The 18,014-nt window shown below is 42.5% G+C and overlaps 2 protein-coding genes across 2 annotated transcripts in view; both read right to left on the bottom strand.

Annotated features, from left to right (window-relative positions):
- Positions 1-2,089, bottom strand: part of Edem1 (ER degradation enhancing alpha-mannosidase like protein 1) — a 26,674-nt gene extending 24,585 nt beyond the window's left edge. Inside the window, exon 1 of the mRNA XM_021165114.2 lies at positions 1,472-2,089. Within this exon, the coding sequence (XP_021020773.1) occupies positions 1,472-1,965 (494 nt within the window). The 5' untranslated portion in view covers positions 1,966-2,089. The remainder of the gene's footprint in view (positions 1-1,471) is intronic.
- A 5,046-nt stretch (positions 2,090-7,135) lies between these two features.
- The window catches only part of Arl8b (ADP ribosylation factor like GTPase 8B), a 42,111-nt gene continuing 31,232 nt past the window's right edge, over positions 7,136-18,014 (bottom strand). The window contains exons 2-7 of the mRNA XM_021164831.2: positions 17,183-17,263; positions 15,844-15,917; positions 15,560-15,653; positions 12,533-12,600; positions 12,235-12,305; positions 7,136-9,348 (exon numbers count right to left, since the gene is read on the bottom strand). Of these exons, the coding sequence (XP_021020490.1) occupies positions 9,299-9,348; positions 12,235-12,305; positions 12,533-12,600; positions 15,560-15,653; positions 15,844-15,917; positions 17,183-17,263 (438 nt within the window). The 3' untranslated portion in view covers positions 7,136-9,298. The remainder of the gene's footprint in view (positions 9,349-12,234; positions 12,306-12,532; positions 12,601-15,559; positions 15,654-15,843; positions 15,918-17,182; positions 17,264-18,014) is intronic.

Raw genomic sequence — 18,014 nt, 5'->3', positions numbered from 1 at the left:
GAGGCCAGCCTGGTCTACAGAGTGAGTTCCAGGACAGCCAGGGCTACACAGAGAAACCCTGTCTCGAAAAACCAAAAAAAAAAAAAAAAAAAAAAAAAGACTGAAATTTAGCTCAGCTATAAAGAACTTCATGTGTTCAATTCTCCCACACTGCTGAAATAAAGTAGGAAGGTTTTGGTTTAGTTGTTGTTTTGTTTTGTTTTTTGTTTTACAACATATACAAAGGCTGACGTGTATATCTATACATAGTGCATCAGTCTGCTACAACTATGAAAAGACCCAGGCCCTCTGTGTGAGATGCTCCCTCTTAAAGCTCATCGGGCTGCAAATTCAGACACAAATCTACAGATAACCAACCCACTTTTTATAGCTCTTCCTGCCCTTTTAGAGTACTAGCTAGCTGTGTGTGGGAGTCATGGAGTGTGAGTAGAGGTCAGAGGACAACTCCGGGAGTCTCTTCGAGTCTTTCTCCTTCTTCCATGTGGGTCCTGGGGAACCAAACTCCCGTCTGATTGGCACACTGCCAAGAGCCCTTACTGGCTGAGTCATCTCATCAACCCTTAGCTTTCCCTTTTTGAAACTAAGAATCCTTCCCGGCTTCCATCAGGTAAAGGAAAATGCACGTGCCAGATGGCCAAGGGTGTCCATATAGAATGCCAAGACAACGAACAACCCAACAACTCCACTGCCATCTAAGGAGAGGGAAACACGACAGTCACCAACCAGCCTGACTGGGTCTGTGGCAACGCACACCCTTCAGGGAGGAGGAACTTGGCTGGGTGTCCTGCTGTCTTGGACTTTGAAGTCCACTCGAGTAACCCCGGAACTCCACCTTCCCATACGTGGCTAGTGGGTTGCGAGGACTGGCTGACCTTCTGACAGCACCATCACCCCACTGGTGTTTAGGATGGTACCAAGGAATGACGGTGTCAGTCAACTCTGCGCTTAAGAAATCATCCTTCAAGTATCCAGATCGCCAATCTGGGCCAGGCAACTACCATTCCTGCCAACAAGCTCCCCTCAGTCTAGGCTGCGGCCCCTGGAAAGGAGAAACACTTAACGCCTCATCCCAATCCGGGTGTCCACCTCACTAGATGGCCCCTTTCTAGGAACCCGCTCCTTAATCTTCATATTAAAGCTTTGGGTGTGGCATTCTGATCAGCAGTGGGGAGGCTTCGTTTTGAAGCGGAGTTTTCCAAAGGAAACCTATATAACCAGCACTTCGATATGTGTCCATCTGGAGCAAGGGACACTGTGATTGTCCCTTCCGGTCTCTGGGACTCAGTTTCCCCATCTGCAACAGACAATGACAGGGACAGCTGTCCTGAAGTTTGGAGGGTCAGGGAGAATCAAGGGGATGGCAGTCCACTGGGGTAAGGAGAGGAGGAACCTCGGACTACAGCGGACCTTAAAGACCCTGGTGTGTTCTCAGGGACCCGGAGGGGCGGAAGGCAGCGCGCGGGCTACTCACGGGTCTCCGCGGTCAGGCCCCCGGCCGCGGCAGTAGATGGGGTTGAGCTCGTCCTGCGGAAAGGCGTGCGCCATGTAGTTGTCATAGCCGAAGACGAACATGCCCCGCGCCAGGTCGCGCATCTGGGCACGCAGCTGCGGCGGGAAGGCGCCGCTGTAGCGCCGCTCGTATTCGTCCGGGCCGCAGCCACCGCCGCCCAGGGCATAGCCCCAGTGCGCCGGGCCGCACACGCCCGGTCCCGGGGTCGGTCCGGTCTCTGGTGGGGTCTCAAGCCGCCCCTCCGTCCCGCGTCTTGGCCGATGAAGCCAGGCCGGGCCTCCGGGCGGACCAACTGGTCCCGAGCCGTCCGGGTCCCTCAAGCGCTGGAAGCCGAAGCTGAGCGGAAACCGCTGGTAGAAGCCCATGCTGGGCCCCAGCCCGAAGACCAACCAGAGCACCGCATGGAGGCCGAGGCGCAGCAGCACCAGCCCCAGGACGAGCGCTCGCCATTGCATGGTCGCGCGTCCGCCGCGGGCATTATTTTGAAGCGCCGGGCGCGTCCCCAGCCGACCGCCTCCCCGCGCGTCCGCCGGGAGCCCGCTCACTTCCCCTTTAAGGAACTCCCTCGTGACGCACCAGGAACTGGTCCATTGTCCCCCGCCCCGCGGACCGGCCCGGCCCGCCAGGCCCCGCGTTCGCCCTCCGGCCGCCCGGGATTGGCCTCGACCGGCACGGCCTCGAGAGGCGCGGCCGGGGACTCCCTCCGGCTCTATAGGCCGCCCGGACTGCAAGGCCACGCCCCGCCACTGGGCCACGCCCCCTGGGCGGTTCCGAGTCTGGTCTAGCTGGCGTGGCGAGCCTAGGTCGCTCTGGCTTTTGGGGATAGAACTTCCAGCCAATAGGAGCGCGGCACGGGGGCTCCAGGAGCCGGACACATACATGGCCTCTGACCCGCCCTAGCCCGGGTCAATGGTGTCCCTGAACAGAAGATGGATGGGAGAAAGCCCGTCCAGGTGTGGAGTAGTAGGTGTGAGAAAGGTAAGGGCCAGGGCCTTTAGGCAAAGGAAGTACTTACGAATATCTAGGAAAGGTTTTTAACTTGGTGGGAGTGGGACTCCCTGGTCCAGACCACACGAAATGTCCAGATTTTTTGTTTTGTTATTGGAACGCCTAACTTGGAAAAAAACATTCATAATACTTCTAAAATACTCCAAGATCACATCCAATCCCAACAAGGCGAGAAGGGGAACTAACACCAGATCATTTTCATCAGAACTATTTAAACATCTTTTCCTGGCAGTCCTATCATCTCATCGCAGTGCTAGGCAAAGGCGACCTTGGAAATGTAGGGCAGATTGGGGGTTTAATCCCTTCTAAGTACTAATTCCTACAATTAAGGTTACTGATTTCGCTTTTTAAGGGCTGTGGCTTTCAACACTTGGAGTGCCTGAATAAGTTTTGCCTTTCCTAAGATTACACCCTGTGTCTATCAAACTTGCAAAACATAAAAATAAAAAAATTGCGGAAGTAACGAAATCAGTAATGCCTGTCACCAACCTGAAGGCAATGACAGGGAGGACTTAGGTAAATCCTGGGACATTCTCCTTCCATTTTGGGGTCAGAATAGTCCCTGCAATGTGATAGGGTACAACAGAGCAGCCAGCAACAATTTAAGTTCTTTGGGTTGGGAGAGCTTATTTTATGATACTCAAAGGCTTGAGCAGTATACAAAAAAAGAGAAAGAAAGAAAGAAAGAAAGAAAGAAAGAAAGAAAGAAAGAAAGAGAAAGGAAGGAAGGAAGGAAGGAAGGAAGGAAAAGAAGAGAAAGAAAAGAAAAAAGAAAAGAAAAGAAAAGAAAAGAAAAGAAAAGAAAAGAAAAGAAAAGAAAAGAAAAGAAAAAAAGGAAAGGAAAGAAAGAAGTTACTGGACTGGATAAACTTGTATAAGACCAACTGATTCCAGTTCTTGACACGGAACAACTAGTTTCTGCCTCCCTGGAGCTAACACAAACTGAAAATGAACATTAAAGCTATGCTTTGTTTCCTCCGTAAGCTACTTCTGTGCAAATTTTTGCTGAAATTTAGCTTGCACTCTAGTCAGCTGTCAGCCACTGATGACAGCAACTGTTCTCACATTACAGAAAAGCCCTAATTTTAAACGACGAGCCTAATAACCAGAGAAAACCAGCTAGTTTATGAAAAACGCTTTTCATGGAACAACTGACAATAAGTGCCGATAGAACAGGTTTTCAGGACACTAGCATGTATTCCTATTTTATCTTCATTTAAAAAAAAAAAAACTAAAGATGGAGTATCTGGGACTGTTCCTTTAGACTGAGATTACTCAGATTGAATGTAGCTGATGAAATTGAGACAACTCTATCTAATCAGAATATCCAGCCTTAAATATAAAAACAAATTCTGAGACAGGATCTCACTATGTAGCCCCAGTTTGTCTCCAACCTGTAATCCTCCTGCCTCTGCTCCAAATGGAATATTATGGGAAGGTTTGTGACAAGTTCCTCCAAATACATAGACATTCTCACAAGAGTACCTCAGGACTAGCATGAAAAAGTCACTTTCGTTTTAGGTACAGCTTTACCGTGCAGCTCCAAAGAGACAGCTGAGAATCTAGTCAGAATCCTGCCTTGTAACTGTAGCCTTGCTAAGTTAGTTTCTGCACCTGTTTCCCCTGCTGCAAAATATTCCCCACTTTTAAGACATGAACAATACTTACCACAAACTCTCTCATATACTTACAAAAACAAAACAAAAACCCAACAAACAAAAACTTGTAGTAGTAGGCCCTGCTAATAATGATATGAAGAAGAAAATAAACTGGTATGCTGCCAGGCAGGGGTTACTTTTATGTGAGTGGGACCAAGACAATCTCTTGTGAACTGTTAATTTCTGAAACAAGTAACGTTGCCTATTAAAAGTTAACTTATTCAGCCAGGCATGGTGGCTAACACTTTTAACCCCAGCACTTCACAGACACAAGCAGGTAGATTCCAGTGAGTTTGAGGCAGCCTGGTCTTTTTAATGCCTGAAGTCCTCCACAGGATGCTAAGGCAGGACTGCTTTGAGACCAAAAGACTAAGACAGTTGAACAGCACAGTGAGTCAACTGTCCCAAAAATAAACAAACAAATGATAGTGAGCTTCCTTGCCCTCCCCCAGCCCTCCTGTCCCACAAAGGGAAATCAACTTAAATGTTCGGTCTCTGAACTGTGGCAAATGGTGTAACAGACAATAGCAATGTGAATTTCATTTTGCAGAATGGGAATTGAAATGTTATAAAAATAGATACAAAGTTAAAAGACAAAGAAACAGAAAACCCATTATATGGGACATACTGTGTAACAACTGAGGGCCTACCACTGTCACAGATGAACTGACTGGCTACTGTTCTGCTTCCCATGTCAAAGGGAAGCCAGAGAGCTACTTGGCTCCCCCCACCCCCTTATTTTTTGAAAGGAAGAATTAGTTCTAAGTGTCCCAGGTTTCTCAAAAGCTGAAATGAATTCTTCCTGAGCCTACAGCAGCTACAAGGTGTTATTATTAGTTCTAAACAGCTTTGGAGTAAAAGGGCATACAACTGTAAAGGCCTTTCCAAAAGCATAAGCCTGTAGGTTTTAAGCCTTTCATCCACGTCACTGCATCGTTCTGTAAACTGTGATGATTAGCCCTTACACTACATTAAAACAAAGTGGAGGAAATAAATATTTCTGTATTTTCAAGTAGATGGCATATAAAAAACACTTAACATAGTCACTAGGCAAGTGGTGTGTGTGTGTGTGTGTGTGTATGCGTATCCTCACCTCTAGTATACCACAATCACTAAGAAACTGGGGTGGGAATCCTCACTGGATAGACTGGAAAGCCATCAGCAACTCACCAGGGATACTACCAGTTAATGAGAAGGAAAAGGGGGCATTCCCCCAAGTGCCAAGATGACACTCTTCGAAATCAGGCTACATTAGCATGTTATACTGAAACTTCTGCACCACATTCCTTCCTTTTGGCAGTGACCCCAGATACTGCTTACATTGACTCTACTCGTTGCATTCTATCTAGAATGTCACTGACCTGTTTATGTTTCCCCATGACACACAGGAGGCATCAATAACAAGGGCACCCACTTTTATTAATAGCTCAATTTTAAATAGAACTCTCTGGAGGATATTTACCAACAGGAAACACCTGCCAACTTGTAGAAGAACAACTTAAGAGGAAGTCTGTAATGCTCCCAATTGCATGACTAGTTTTCTCCTTAAGTCTCCTGACTCACAAGTGTGCACTGCTGAAAGAACACTCAGTTTTCGATAAAATGATATTTTCAAACAACAAACATGATGGACGGTCGGTCTCCTCACAGTGGCACGTTTTCAGAGTCCTTGGCCAGCAGGGTGTTACAGATTGGTATCTTCTGGACCTCGTTTAGGCTCCACCCTCCAGACCTTCTGAGAGGATGAAGTTACCAAATCAATGTCAGATGCAAAAGGAAGTCACTTTCCCAGACAAAGTGCACTAAAGCAGCCATGCTCCAAAACACCCAATTTATGTATCAGAGTCAAAAAGACAAATTTTAGAAATCTGTTCTGAGCCACACACCCATCATCCCAGCACTCAAGAGGCTGAGGAAGGAGGACCCTCAGTTTGAGTCCAGCCTGGGATACAAAGCAAAACCTTTTAAACAACCACTTTAAAATAATAAACTTTCCATTTTTGAACTAACCAGACTCACATTCCTTATTACCATGGATTTCACAATAGTAAATTCTTGTGAAAGGTATGCCAAATCACACACTCAGTGACAGAGAGTGACAGTATGTACGACAGCCTAACTTATTTAAATCATTTCTACAATGGCTCATTTCAAAACTCAATATAGCTTATAATCCAGATGATAACAATATTAGCTTCGGAAAAATCAGTATTTTTATTTCTTCATGTGTTTGGTGAACATGCCTGTGTATGAATATTCCCATGTGTGTGAGTATGGAGCTCCATATGCACACTCGTATGCACACTCGGAGCTCCAGGGCTTATGTTGGGTATCTTCCTCAATCATTTTCCTCCTTAACTACTGAGGCAGTGTATCCTCAGAAGGAAACAGAGCTCTCTCACTCAGCTGGTCTAGCTGGCCACATTGATGCCTCCCTCTCTACCCTGCCAGAATCCACAGTCCTGGGATTACAGACAAACCACACTGTGGGCCTAACATCTACTGCCGGGGATCCCAACTTCAGTTTAGGAGGCCAGTGCTTTATCCACTAAGCCATCTCCTTAGCCCCCAAACAGCATGTCAGAGGATGAAAATATTTGCTCTCTGAAGTAGACATGTTTGAAATTTCTTAATTATGGCTTTTTTTTTTTTTTTTAAGCTGGGATGTAGCTCAGTGGTAGAGGGCTTCCCTAGCCTATGCAAGAGCCTAAGTTCAGTTTCTGGCAGTGTAATTTTTTTTTAAAGAAACTGGATGATAAAATTCTTTACTTGCCTCCACCATTTTAAAGTCCTAGACTTGGGGCTAGAAGAGAGTGTGTGCTTGGTGACATTAGAGTGCCCAGCCAGCATTAGTGAAGATAAGACTCAATCCTCAGTACCGGCCCACCAAGTGCCACTCAATGTATATGTAATAGAATCCTCTCCAAGCAAGAGAGAAGGGAGGGGACCATGGTACCAATTCTGTAGACACTGTAAAAGTTTATTTCTAGTTCATCCCATCAACACCTCGGACAGCTGAGGCAACAACCTTCCAGCACATGGTCTGTGGAGCCCTTTCCATAGTGATTATTTTCCCATTTGAGTCCAAAGGTCTGCATCTTCCATCATGATACATTTTAAGGTAAAATTGTCAATGCAACCCTCAAAATGCAAGTTTATTGAATAAAGCTGAGAGGAGCAGTAAACAGACAAAAAATGCATCCACACCTAAATAAAAAATTTACGTATTTACAAAGTTCAGTAACTGTTAGGTTTTCACATGCAGAGGTTATGCACAGGAAAATGTTGGTAGTAGCTTTTAGATGTCCTGAAATGCTGGAAAGCAATGGAAAGACACATAAACAAATTAAGGTTTCCATAGGTCAATTAACAAGAACTTATGCAGTCCCCGCTTAGTTAAACATTCTGGTTCCAATCCCTCCTTTTAGGCACAAGCAAGTTGCCACATTCTTTGAAATGGTTCACAGTGACCATTAGTCATGTTGGGCTACAGGAGCAAAGTTTAAATATCCCTTTATTCAAACCACCCATCCAATTCAGGAAGAGTGCAACCTGCCTCCGTGACTAAGAAGAGAACTTTACAGCCCAGGTTCTACTCAGTAAGAATGTGAATGGAGAAAGCAAGTAGTGTCTGTGCAACACAGTGCAGTTATCTGTCCAGAATGTTCTTAAGGCCGTGGCAGTCTATAAATTAAAACGGTACTCAGTAAAAGAGCTTCCTACTGACTACACCTGGAGTGCTCAACACATCTGAATATGTACTGTTGACATAGGTGCTGCTTAACAGAGAGACAAATCACACACAGTGTGAGCAACACATAAGCAGGTGGGAGCATGGGGTCTATCTACTACATCGGCATGAGTATCAATTTACAAGTCAACCAGTATTAATATGTCCCTTTATGTACGTGGAGATCACTAAGCTACAAAATATGTTCATTGTAAGTTTTTGTACAGCTCTGTATCATAGCAAACAATAAACAGCATTGGTTCCTCCGTTCTCTGTGTGGCCGATCATCAAACAACCTGTAGACATTGCGCATGATTACATTAGATAAAGCAGGCAGGTCTAGAGTTGTCACAATCAGTAAGTCTAGTGGCACCAGTGAAAAGAGTGCCAAACCTTACATTGGTAAGAAAAAAATAAGAATTTGTTTGTAAGTATCCTTTGTGCTGAAAGTCAACTTCATGACTAGATATAAAAAGTCAGGAATTAAGGGTGTCATGCAGCAGCACGGGGTGGGTGCCTGGAGACAAAGAACAGACGTGGATTCATATGAAGTCGGACATTCTTAAAGGGTTTTATTACGTTAGCTGGAATGCTCTAAATTCATGAAAGCTTTTGAAAAAAAAAAATCTTCAATTCCCATCCCTTTAAAAAAGTGTGTTAAAAGGGGAAAAAAAATAATGATCTGGACAGATAGAAAAGAGCATGCTGTCACTCCTCCCACCTCCCCAGATGCTATCTGCTGACAAAGGAGTTTCAGAAAGCAGAAAGTTTTTTAAAATTCACCAGGTAGGAAATCTCCAGTGTAAGGAAGCCACTATTCTGACCCGGTGCCTTGTTAACTCTGACAGACCAATTATTCCTACAGTATAAGTCTACATTTCACATGCATATGTGAGATGGGATAAACAGTATGTCCATATCCCACATCAGTCAGGCTTAAAGGTTTTCTAAATACTGTGGGTGGCACTAGAAATTCCATGCTGCATCAAGTCCATACCAGTAGTAGAAGCTACTGGACTCTGTAATGAAATAGGTAGACATTTACTGAAAACCAATACAAAAATCTGGCCCAGAAAGACCAGAATGGTAATATGCAATTTTCTTAATTAAAATGGTCAAAAATGTGGGTGTTTAAAATAGAAAGGAAAGAGGCCTCAACACACTAGACACGTGTATGAAGCCTTTTAGTGTGTGCTGACTTTTATCATGACAACTCCAGCTGATTTGCTATTAAGGATAGGAATACACATCTTCAGCAGTGCACATGAGAAATAAACTCTGAAAAAGGCAATTTCTTGGGTTTAGGAAGGACCATGTTCTGGGAAGTACTTCAGAGGAACGACAGGAGTTCTAAGGTTAGAGCCAAGGGGACTGGAAGACGAAGAAGAGGTCTCAGCTTCTCCGGGATTTTGAGTGTTGAATAAGCCACTGAAGTGTGATATCTAAAGATGGGGAAAGTGAGAGTTAGGAAATCAGCATTAAGAAATAAACACATGATACATTAAATACTTAAGGTGCTAGGTCTCTTCTGCATGTGTACTGCATTGCCTGAGTTTCAAGAGGGCAATTATCGATGGTGAACTCAGTGCCTTTCTTTACACATATCACCTGTCAAATCAGGAACCAATCACAAACTGCCAGGAAGGCACATAGGAAAGAAACTCTCTGACCAAGAAACTTGTAATTGTAATAAAAGATAAAATAAACACTTGGGCTTTGATGCCACTCAGAGACTGGCTTTCAAATGAAAGGAAAAAACATGAAGTCTTAGAAGGCATGCCTCACTGTAGAGGAGGGACTGCTGAGATGCAGCTAAGGCACAAGGAAAATGGGGCTGCTACTCACGGTGACACCTAGACCAGGGCTTCAAAACCTTGTTGTTGTTGCACTTAGGGCTGAGTAATTCTCATTTAATGAGAATGTTTTAGGGTATCCCCACAGAATGTTTTAGGGTATCCATGGTCTTAACCACTCATTATGTGCTATTATCACAACCAGTGCCACTGTGACAACCAAAAAGTCTCTGAGACACCTCAAAATGTCTTGGGAGTTTTATCCAGTCATAAATAACAAAATTATGCCATCCACATGCATGCACATGCGCAAACACACACAGCCTAAAAAGAGATATGAGGACCACTTGAGGAAGAGTGAACTGAAATTAATAGAGAGGGGACAGAGGGAAGAAAGAACGTGTGCATGCAACTGTCATAATGAAACCCATTACTTTGCACTAAAAATTATTTTAAAAGCATATGTCCTAGGGAAACACATGTATTTGAAAACCACTAAGATAAAGTGGGGCTAACAAGTCAGCAGGAAATCATTGAGAATCTGAAATGGGGAAGCTATGTTAGCTTATTGGCCAGCCAGTGCAGTACAACATGGAGGGCTACAATATTTGCACTGTCTCAGCTTAACTGGATGGGACAGGACAAGCACAGTATACAGAGAACTGAGGAAGGTGCAGACTTGGGGTACTTGAACCTTCTGAAGATGTGAATAAAACATTATCTATTTACCCTGGCTGGCTTCAAATGCACAAAAACCTACCTGCCTCTGCCTCCCTAGTGCTGGGATTAAAAACATGTGCCACCATGCCCAGGCACAACTGGTTTGCTTCCCAAGTGGCTCACATCTCAATTTCTAGAGGATCTGACAAGAGGCATTTTAATCCTAAAGATCTGGAGAAGAGAAGCAACTAACAAGGAACCTACAGACAGTCAATGCTGCCGGGCCTAGAGGGAGCCAGGAAAAGTCCACACACTGAGAGGGCAGCTAAAACACATCACTGAATTACTGTCCTGAGCTCTTTAAAATGTCCTAACTACCTGGAGGCTATGGGAGAATCCACTAGATGTGTACTCTATTCTCCAAGCGTGAAAGATAACTAAATTCAGTCGTACATACTCCCAGATAACCACAGTACAGAAATTGTAGACCATATACATCAAATATAGATTAGGGCTGGGAGCTCTACAAAAGTGACTATCCACAGTTGAGAAAACAATGACTTAACAATTGTTGAAACACATCTACATCTTTTACTACACCAATGTGAAATCAGAAGGGAAACGTTAGCCCGAAGTAAAATGACCCCATTCTCATATTTAAGAAACTTAAAAAGAAAAAAGAAAAACCTTCTATCCTTCACAACTACTGGACAGAAGATAAGATCCTGAAGACAGACAGGTAAGTCCTCAAAACTAAACAAAAACCCAGAAGGAATCCCAGGACTGTCAGAATAAACACTCTCCTCCTGCCATTCCAGGACACAGTCCTCAGATCAGGGCACCTCCCCTGCCACATGAAGGGGACAGTAAAACACAAAACCATGTGCACTCAAATACTTAATGGAACAATTGATTGAATTTATATTTTTTGGAATTAAAGTATGTTATAAAGTTGAAAATTAACGTCTTGATCCAGTAAATAAGATCCATTTAGCTGTCAATTTTATTTCTTGCTCCACATATATAGGCACTCTGATTCCTGTAACATTCAGTTTGAATCTAGCCGAGGAACGGTGGTTTCCATAGCTTCAGTAACACTGAATAGATGAAGCACTGAAATTACAAATTACTTCATCCTAGTCAGCCATGATCAGACAGACTCAAACACTACTCAACTTTTACCACCACTGCCAAACCCCTTGTATCTTTAGTAAAGGAACCCAAGCCTGACTTTCATCTACCTATCTCCACTCCGCTTGGCGACAGGGCTCTGCTACCAAGCTGTAGCTGGCCTAGCACTCACCACGTAACCCAAGCAGACCTCAAACTCAGAGCAATCTTCCTGCCTCAGCATCTCTAGAGCTAGGACTACAGGTATCCACCCTCCTGCCTAGCTGACCATTTTGTTCTTGTTCCTTTAGAAAAATTATCTGGCTGACATTTATTCTTGACAGTAATAAAAGATTGTTTTTCCTCCCAAGTTTCCTATTTCTAATTTAGTAAGTATTAGAAAATATTTAAAGTAGTAGTTTGGGTTCAAGAAAAGTACAAAGCCCTAAAACCTCCACGAGGAGCAGCCTCTACTGACATTCTGTGCTCATTCTCTGCTTTAGGGACTGAAAGATGTTTAGAAATATCTGTGTCTCTACCCCTTCTAGTTATGAGAACCAAAAGGAAATATCTCCATTCATTGCTATGTCTCCTAGTGTAATAAGGCATCAGTGAAAAATATGAGCATACATTTAAATTAAAAGATTTAAAAAAAAATTAAAAGATTAAAAAAAAAAAAATCACACCATCTAACAATGTCTCCATTCCCATCCAGCAGAGTCCTTTCCCACAGCACTCATTTCTTCCAAAACCACCATTTCTTACCTATATTATCCTTTTCTTTGCAAGAAATTGAATAGCAGCAAATTTCTCTATCCTGAATAGCAGACAGGTTCCTAGAAGAAACACAATTGGTCAACACTGTTGGCCACTGTCAGACTTTCCACTACTATACAAAAGAATAGTTTCCACTAACAAAACTTTAAAGATTTACTTTTCTGGTTACCCAGTTTATCAAACTAAGAGCCTGGTATGATCATTACTGAATAACATTATGCTTACAAAACAGATGGCAGTCTACTACACAAGCAAGCTTCTCAACGTCCCTCTTCTTGGTACCTACATTTTCTCAATTAGCTGTTTCTCATCCAAGGCATTTGGAAGATCTCTCTTGTTTCCAAGTACTAGTACCTTTAAAAAGAAAAGATTATGGGTAAGTCTCATAAAAAAGGTTACAGAAACATACTGTAGCTTCTGAATACACCAAAACTGCTTTCATGTTAACATATGCCTTCATCTTAAAGTGCACTTGAGAAGTATTAAATAAATACACATTTGAGTGACTAGTATCCAATCTCATTTATTAATTATCCTGGTATTGTATAACTCCTACCATAAAGGCATGCTCAACTCAGTCTGTGGCCAACTTTTATTTAAAATCTACAGTCTCTGATACTCTAGGAGATAAGAGATGGCTTAGTGGGAAAGGCTGATGACCTGAGTTCGATCCACACAACAGAAGGGCTCAAAGGATTCCCACAAGTTGTGGAATCATCCAAACACAAGCCATAGCACGTACACATGTCCAATGATTTAATCCACAGCATTAAATAAGAAATTCTAAGGCTGTGATGTACATTGTGAGATTTCTAAGAAAGACATAACCTTCACTGCTGCCAGGTGAGGCAGAAGAGGTAGGTGGATCATTGTGATTTTGAGCCAGTCTGCTTTACAGATTTAGTTGCAAGATAACCGGAGCTATGTAGAGACGTTATCTTTAAAAAGAGACAATCTTTACAGCTAAGGGTGTATCTGTCAATCAAATGCAAATATGGAGATTCCAGCTTTTCTTTCAACAATGCCATGGGCACATAACCCAGAGTCAAATGACACCCTGAATACCAAGCTTGTCAACATTCTAGCAAAAGGGAGGGAAGAAGCGCAAGCACCCCACCCCTAAGTGAGACGCTAGTATAGTTATAGCCTTTAGAGGAAGGAGTCGGTTTTCTTTAAAGGTGTGGCCTCTGGGAAACTGAACCAATCTCACATCCATGAGAATACAGCAGCATAAACTGAACTCAATGGATCATTAATCTCACATCCATGAGAACACAGCAGCATAAACTGAACTCAATGGATCATTAAAAAAATCCTTTTTGAAAGGAGGCACAAAGTTGAGTGAGGGTGGACTTGGGAGGAGTTAGGGGGAGGAGTGGATCGGAAATATGAACAAAATACATTGTATGAGGATCAGGTCTAGCCCCTGACTTTAATTCCAACATTCTAGAGGCAGAGGCAGACAGATATCTCACTTCGAGGCCAGCCTGGTATACAAAGTGAGGCCTTTTCTAAACACACACATACACACACACACACACACTGAAATGGTCAAAACTGATAGAAAAATCATAGGAAATGAAAACAAACAAACAAAACAAACAAACAAACAAAGAATCGCTATTACAGAGAGCACTTGCCATGAGAGCATGGTTCAGAGCTGTCTTCATCTCTGAAATCCTTCCTTCCCTGCATGTTGGCCTGACCTAAGCACTATCTTATCACAGAACTCCCAAGAGAGCTTCCTAAAACCACTCATATTATCGCAGTCCTTCTCCACCACTTCAGCTCATTCTACAGCTCTATCAGTGGTATGCTTAAATCCATGCACTCACATAAGCATGACTCTCTAGTGACACAAGCAGCTCAGCAAGCCACTCAACCTAGCTACGCCCAAGGCTCTGGATTCTAGAAACTGCTTCTTTCCACCAAGGGTCTGTGCCTGGAACTCTTCCCTACCAACCAACACCATCATTCACATTCTCGCTCACCTTCCAGATCTCCATCCTTCACTTACGCCTGCCTCCTTCACCTCCACCTATATAAATCTCTGCAGTTCTTAAACACTTCAGCACCTGTCTCATACTGATTGCCAGAGCTGCACCATTAAATGCCCACTCAATCTATTTCCCCGTTGGCATGCAGTGTTCCCAACAATTTCTGTCTATTACTATATCCCCAGAATCAAGCACTGCTCTCACTACACAGTCTGGTTAAGGCATCTATAGACAGTTACAATATCCAGGACCCAGCAACAATGAGCAAAGGAGACCCTAGTTTTTAAGACCACACCCCAGAAGAGTGATTATTCCCCCACACATGAGATCTTTAAATCAACACAGAATTTTCCAGGCTGTCCTGGAACTCACAGCAACCCTGCCAGTCTCCCAAACACGGGGATTACAGACATAAGCCACCTCACTCAGGTGAGACAAGCAATTCTTAACAGAAATACTTCAAATAACTCCTTCAACGAGAAAACACCATAAGTAGAAGAGAAAGATCTAAAAGATATATTCAATTTCACAATGTTTGGGCCATTACTCTTAACCTGTAAAAATGAACACATTTTACTAATTGCAAACATAATTATCTCATACGCTCCACACCCATGTCCAACCAACTAACTGCACACCAAAAACACACAGGAAGCAAGGCCGGAGACTCAGAACTCTAATTCTAGTGCTGAGGAACTAGGGCGGAAGGATGACCAGTTTGAGACCTGTCTGGGTTATGCAGCAAGATGTAGACCTTCCTGGGCTACAGTGAAATCTATCTCATAAAGCAAAAATAAAACTAAGGAAAAACATATTGGGGGAGGGGAGGGCACTGCAACTTCACTGAGAATGTACAGACTCCCCTCTGCTGTCATTCCCTGACCAGTACAGGCAGCAACGATTACACAGCACTTCCTTATATCACATATCATTAGTAATCTAAATGTAATTCAAAGGACATGGAAGAATGTATATAGTTTGCATGTAAATACTATGCCATTTTCCACAAAAGACCCGAGAATCCAGGTATGTTGACACACTCCTATTACTCCAACATTTGGGAGGCTGAGGCAACAGAGTCAAATGTTCTAGGCCACATCATGAAGCTTAATCTCAAAGAAGGAAAGGAAAAGAAGAAAAGAGAAGAGGGGAGAGAGAAGAGAAATGAGGAGAAAAGAAAGGGTAGGGAGTTTTGAGACCTCCAAGTTTGTGGGATTTAGGGATTCTAAAACCAATCTCCAGGGATACCAAGACTGACCCAATCTCAGTGTTAAATATGTAACTGCAAATGTAAAAACCAAATTCTCCAAACTTACTGGAATCCCTTGTAATTGTGGTTTATCTAGAAGATTATGCAGTTCGTTTCGAGAGGCTTCTATTTTTTCTCGATCTGCGGCATCTATCATGTAACTTAAAGAGAAAGCAAAGTGATCAGCACGCCGTCCCTATGAATCCGGATGAACTATAAGTCCAGATTTTAGAGTTTCTTAAAACTTATAATACTGCAGCTGCCAGTGAAAAGACATTACAAAACAATTTTTTCTTTGAAGAATAACTGGCAGACCCAAACGAAACAACAACAAATAAGGCACTGACTTACACAATTGCATTGACTCCTCGGCAGTACCGCTCCCACATGCTCCGGAACCGGGGCTGTCCGCCTATGTCCCAGATCTTTAATGAAAACAAGGCAATTCTTAAGAAAGATACTTCAGGTAGTCATTGATGAAGAGTGGAGAGCAATCACAAAAACATAACAACTGTTACAGAACCAAAGCAGCCCTAAAAACTTAAAACTAAAACTCAATCTGTAAAATCTTAACTTGAAATTAATTAGATGTGGATACTAAGATCTAAACTTCTGCTTGAGCAATGACTTGGTCAAATATGATAATTTAATAAGCATTAGCCAGCACATTTCAATCATGGATGTATACAACTTTAAGATAACAACTTTACCATCTACAAAATCATTCAACATCCAGACTTGGATGCCCAAAAAAAAACAAGAAACAAAAAAAAAACCCAGCAGCCTGGGATCTACTAAAGTTTTTTTGAATTGTTCTGTAGACAACAAAGTCAACATTCCTTCCCTTAGAATTTTCCATAAAAATTTCACTGTTCTGCCTGCCCTATTGGCACTGTGACATAAAACTCCTACTTTGGGGCACTCCAACTTAAGCACTAACATTGGCAAAATGAATAAAGAGACACACAGGCAACAAAATGAAGAGTGTCATCAAAAGAGCCAAGGAGAACTTAGGAAGCACATCTGTCAATAAGAGCTGGGTAAAACGGTCACTGGTTCAGGCTAGAGGCCTAAACTCGTAGGAATTACAGAATGAAAACAAAGGCTACAAGAAAAAGTTAAATCCCCCAACGGAAACTAAAAGGAAATGATGCTAAAAATGAGCTACACTTTTTACAACTATTTTGGTTTCAACTTTAGGCTTAATAATGAAGAAAAGAAAAAAATGGATTATGATATCTGCTACCACCATATACTGAGCTAAAATATAAACCACTACTCAGGCAGAAGATAGGACTGTTGTTTCCTGGAACTCTCGAGACATCATATATTACTTCTACTAACCCATATGGTACGCTGACCTTTATGGGCTTCTGCACTTCAACTCTCAAACACTTCGACCTATCAGAAAACATCAATGACTGATCTATAGTCTTTCAGAACATGCCTTCCATTACCTGGCAATTATACGTAGCAGGTAAAACCAGAGAAAACAGAATTTTTTCTGATTACAATTTAAATCAATTATAAAAAGGACAATACATAACACACATGCATGCATGTATGCAGACATACATGTATTTACACATACAAATGCACATGCAATCATGCATATGTATATCACATATACATACACACACATGAAGGCATGTACACACACACATGCAGTAAGTCTGAGGAGCCGACGTACCTTTATTGTGACGTTGCCTTTAGTTACTTTCCTCATGTTGAAGCCCACTGTGGGTATCATATCTTCACTGAATTGACCGGACTAAACAAGATAAAATATATCAAGTCAGATTAATCAGTAATAAGGAACCATAAAATTATAATCTTCTAGTTATCAATATTGCATTTGTACCTACTTTTAAAATGGAAACATCTAATTTTTAAAAGGGTATTTTGGATTTGGGGAAGCACTTACTGAATGGGCCTGAAAACCCGAGGTCCAGCCTCAGACCTGCATAAAGGTGGAAGGAGAGGAATGACTCCCCAAAGTTGTTCTCTGACCTCCACCATGGTAAGCATACTGCACGTGCGCGCACGCACACGCGCGCGCGCACACACACACTAGTAATAAGTGAATAAAAAAGTATATGTATTTGGGGGCAGACATAATGGCTCACACCAGTAAGTAATCCCAGAATTCGGGCTGCTGAGGCAGAAGAACCGCCACAGGTTTAAGAGCTGCCTGGCCTGGGCTACATACCAACACCCTGTCTCAACAGAAGGGCATCTTGGAAATGTACTGCTATTTCTTATAGATAGATATTCCTAAGGTTAAAAGAGAAACTTTTCCAGACATATTAATAGTAATATATATATATATATATATATATATATATATATATATATATATATATACATACACACACACACACACATATATACCTTTTGTGTAACAGACATGTATCTCTGTGAGTTCAAGATCAGCCTATTCTAAAGAGCAATTTCCAGGCCAGATAGACAGATATATATATATATATATATATATATATATATATGGGCAGGGAAGCTGGAGA

The sequence above is a fragment of the Mus caroli genome, chromosome 6 (assembly GCF_900094665.2).
Source record: "Mus caroli chromosome 6, CAROLI_EIJ_v1.1, whole genome shotgun sequence".
Classification (NCBI taxonomy): Eukaryota; Metazoa; Chordata; class Mammalia; order Rodentia; family Muridae; genus Mus; species Mus caroli.
Note: the sequence above shows the minus strand (reverse complement) of the source record. Positions and strands in the feature narration are given on the sequence as shown.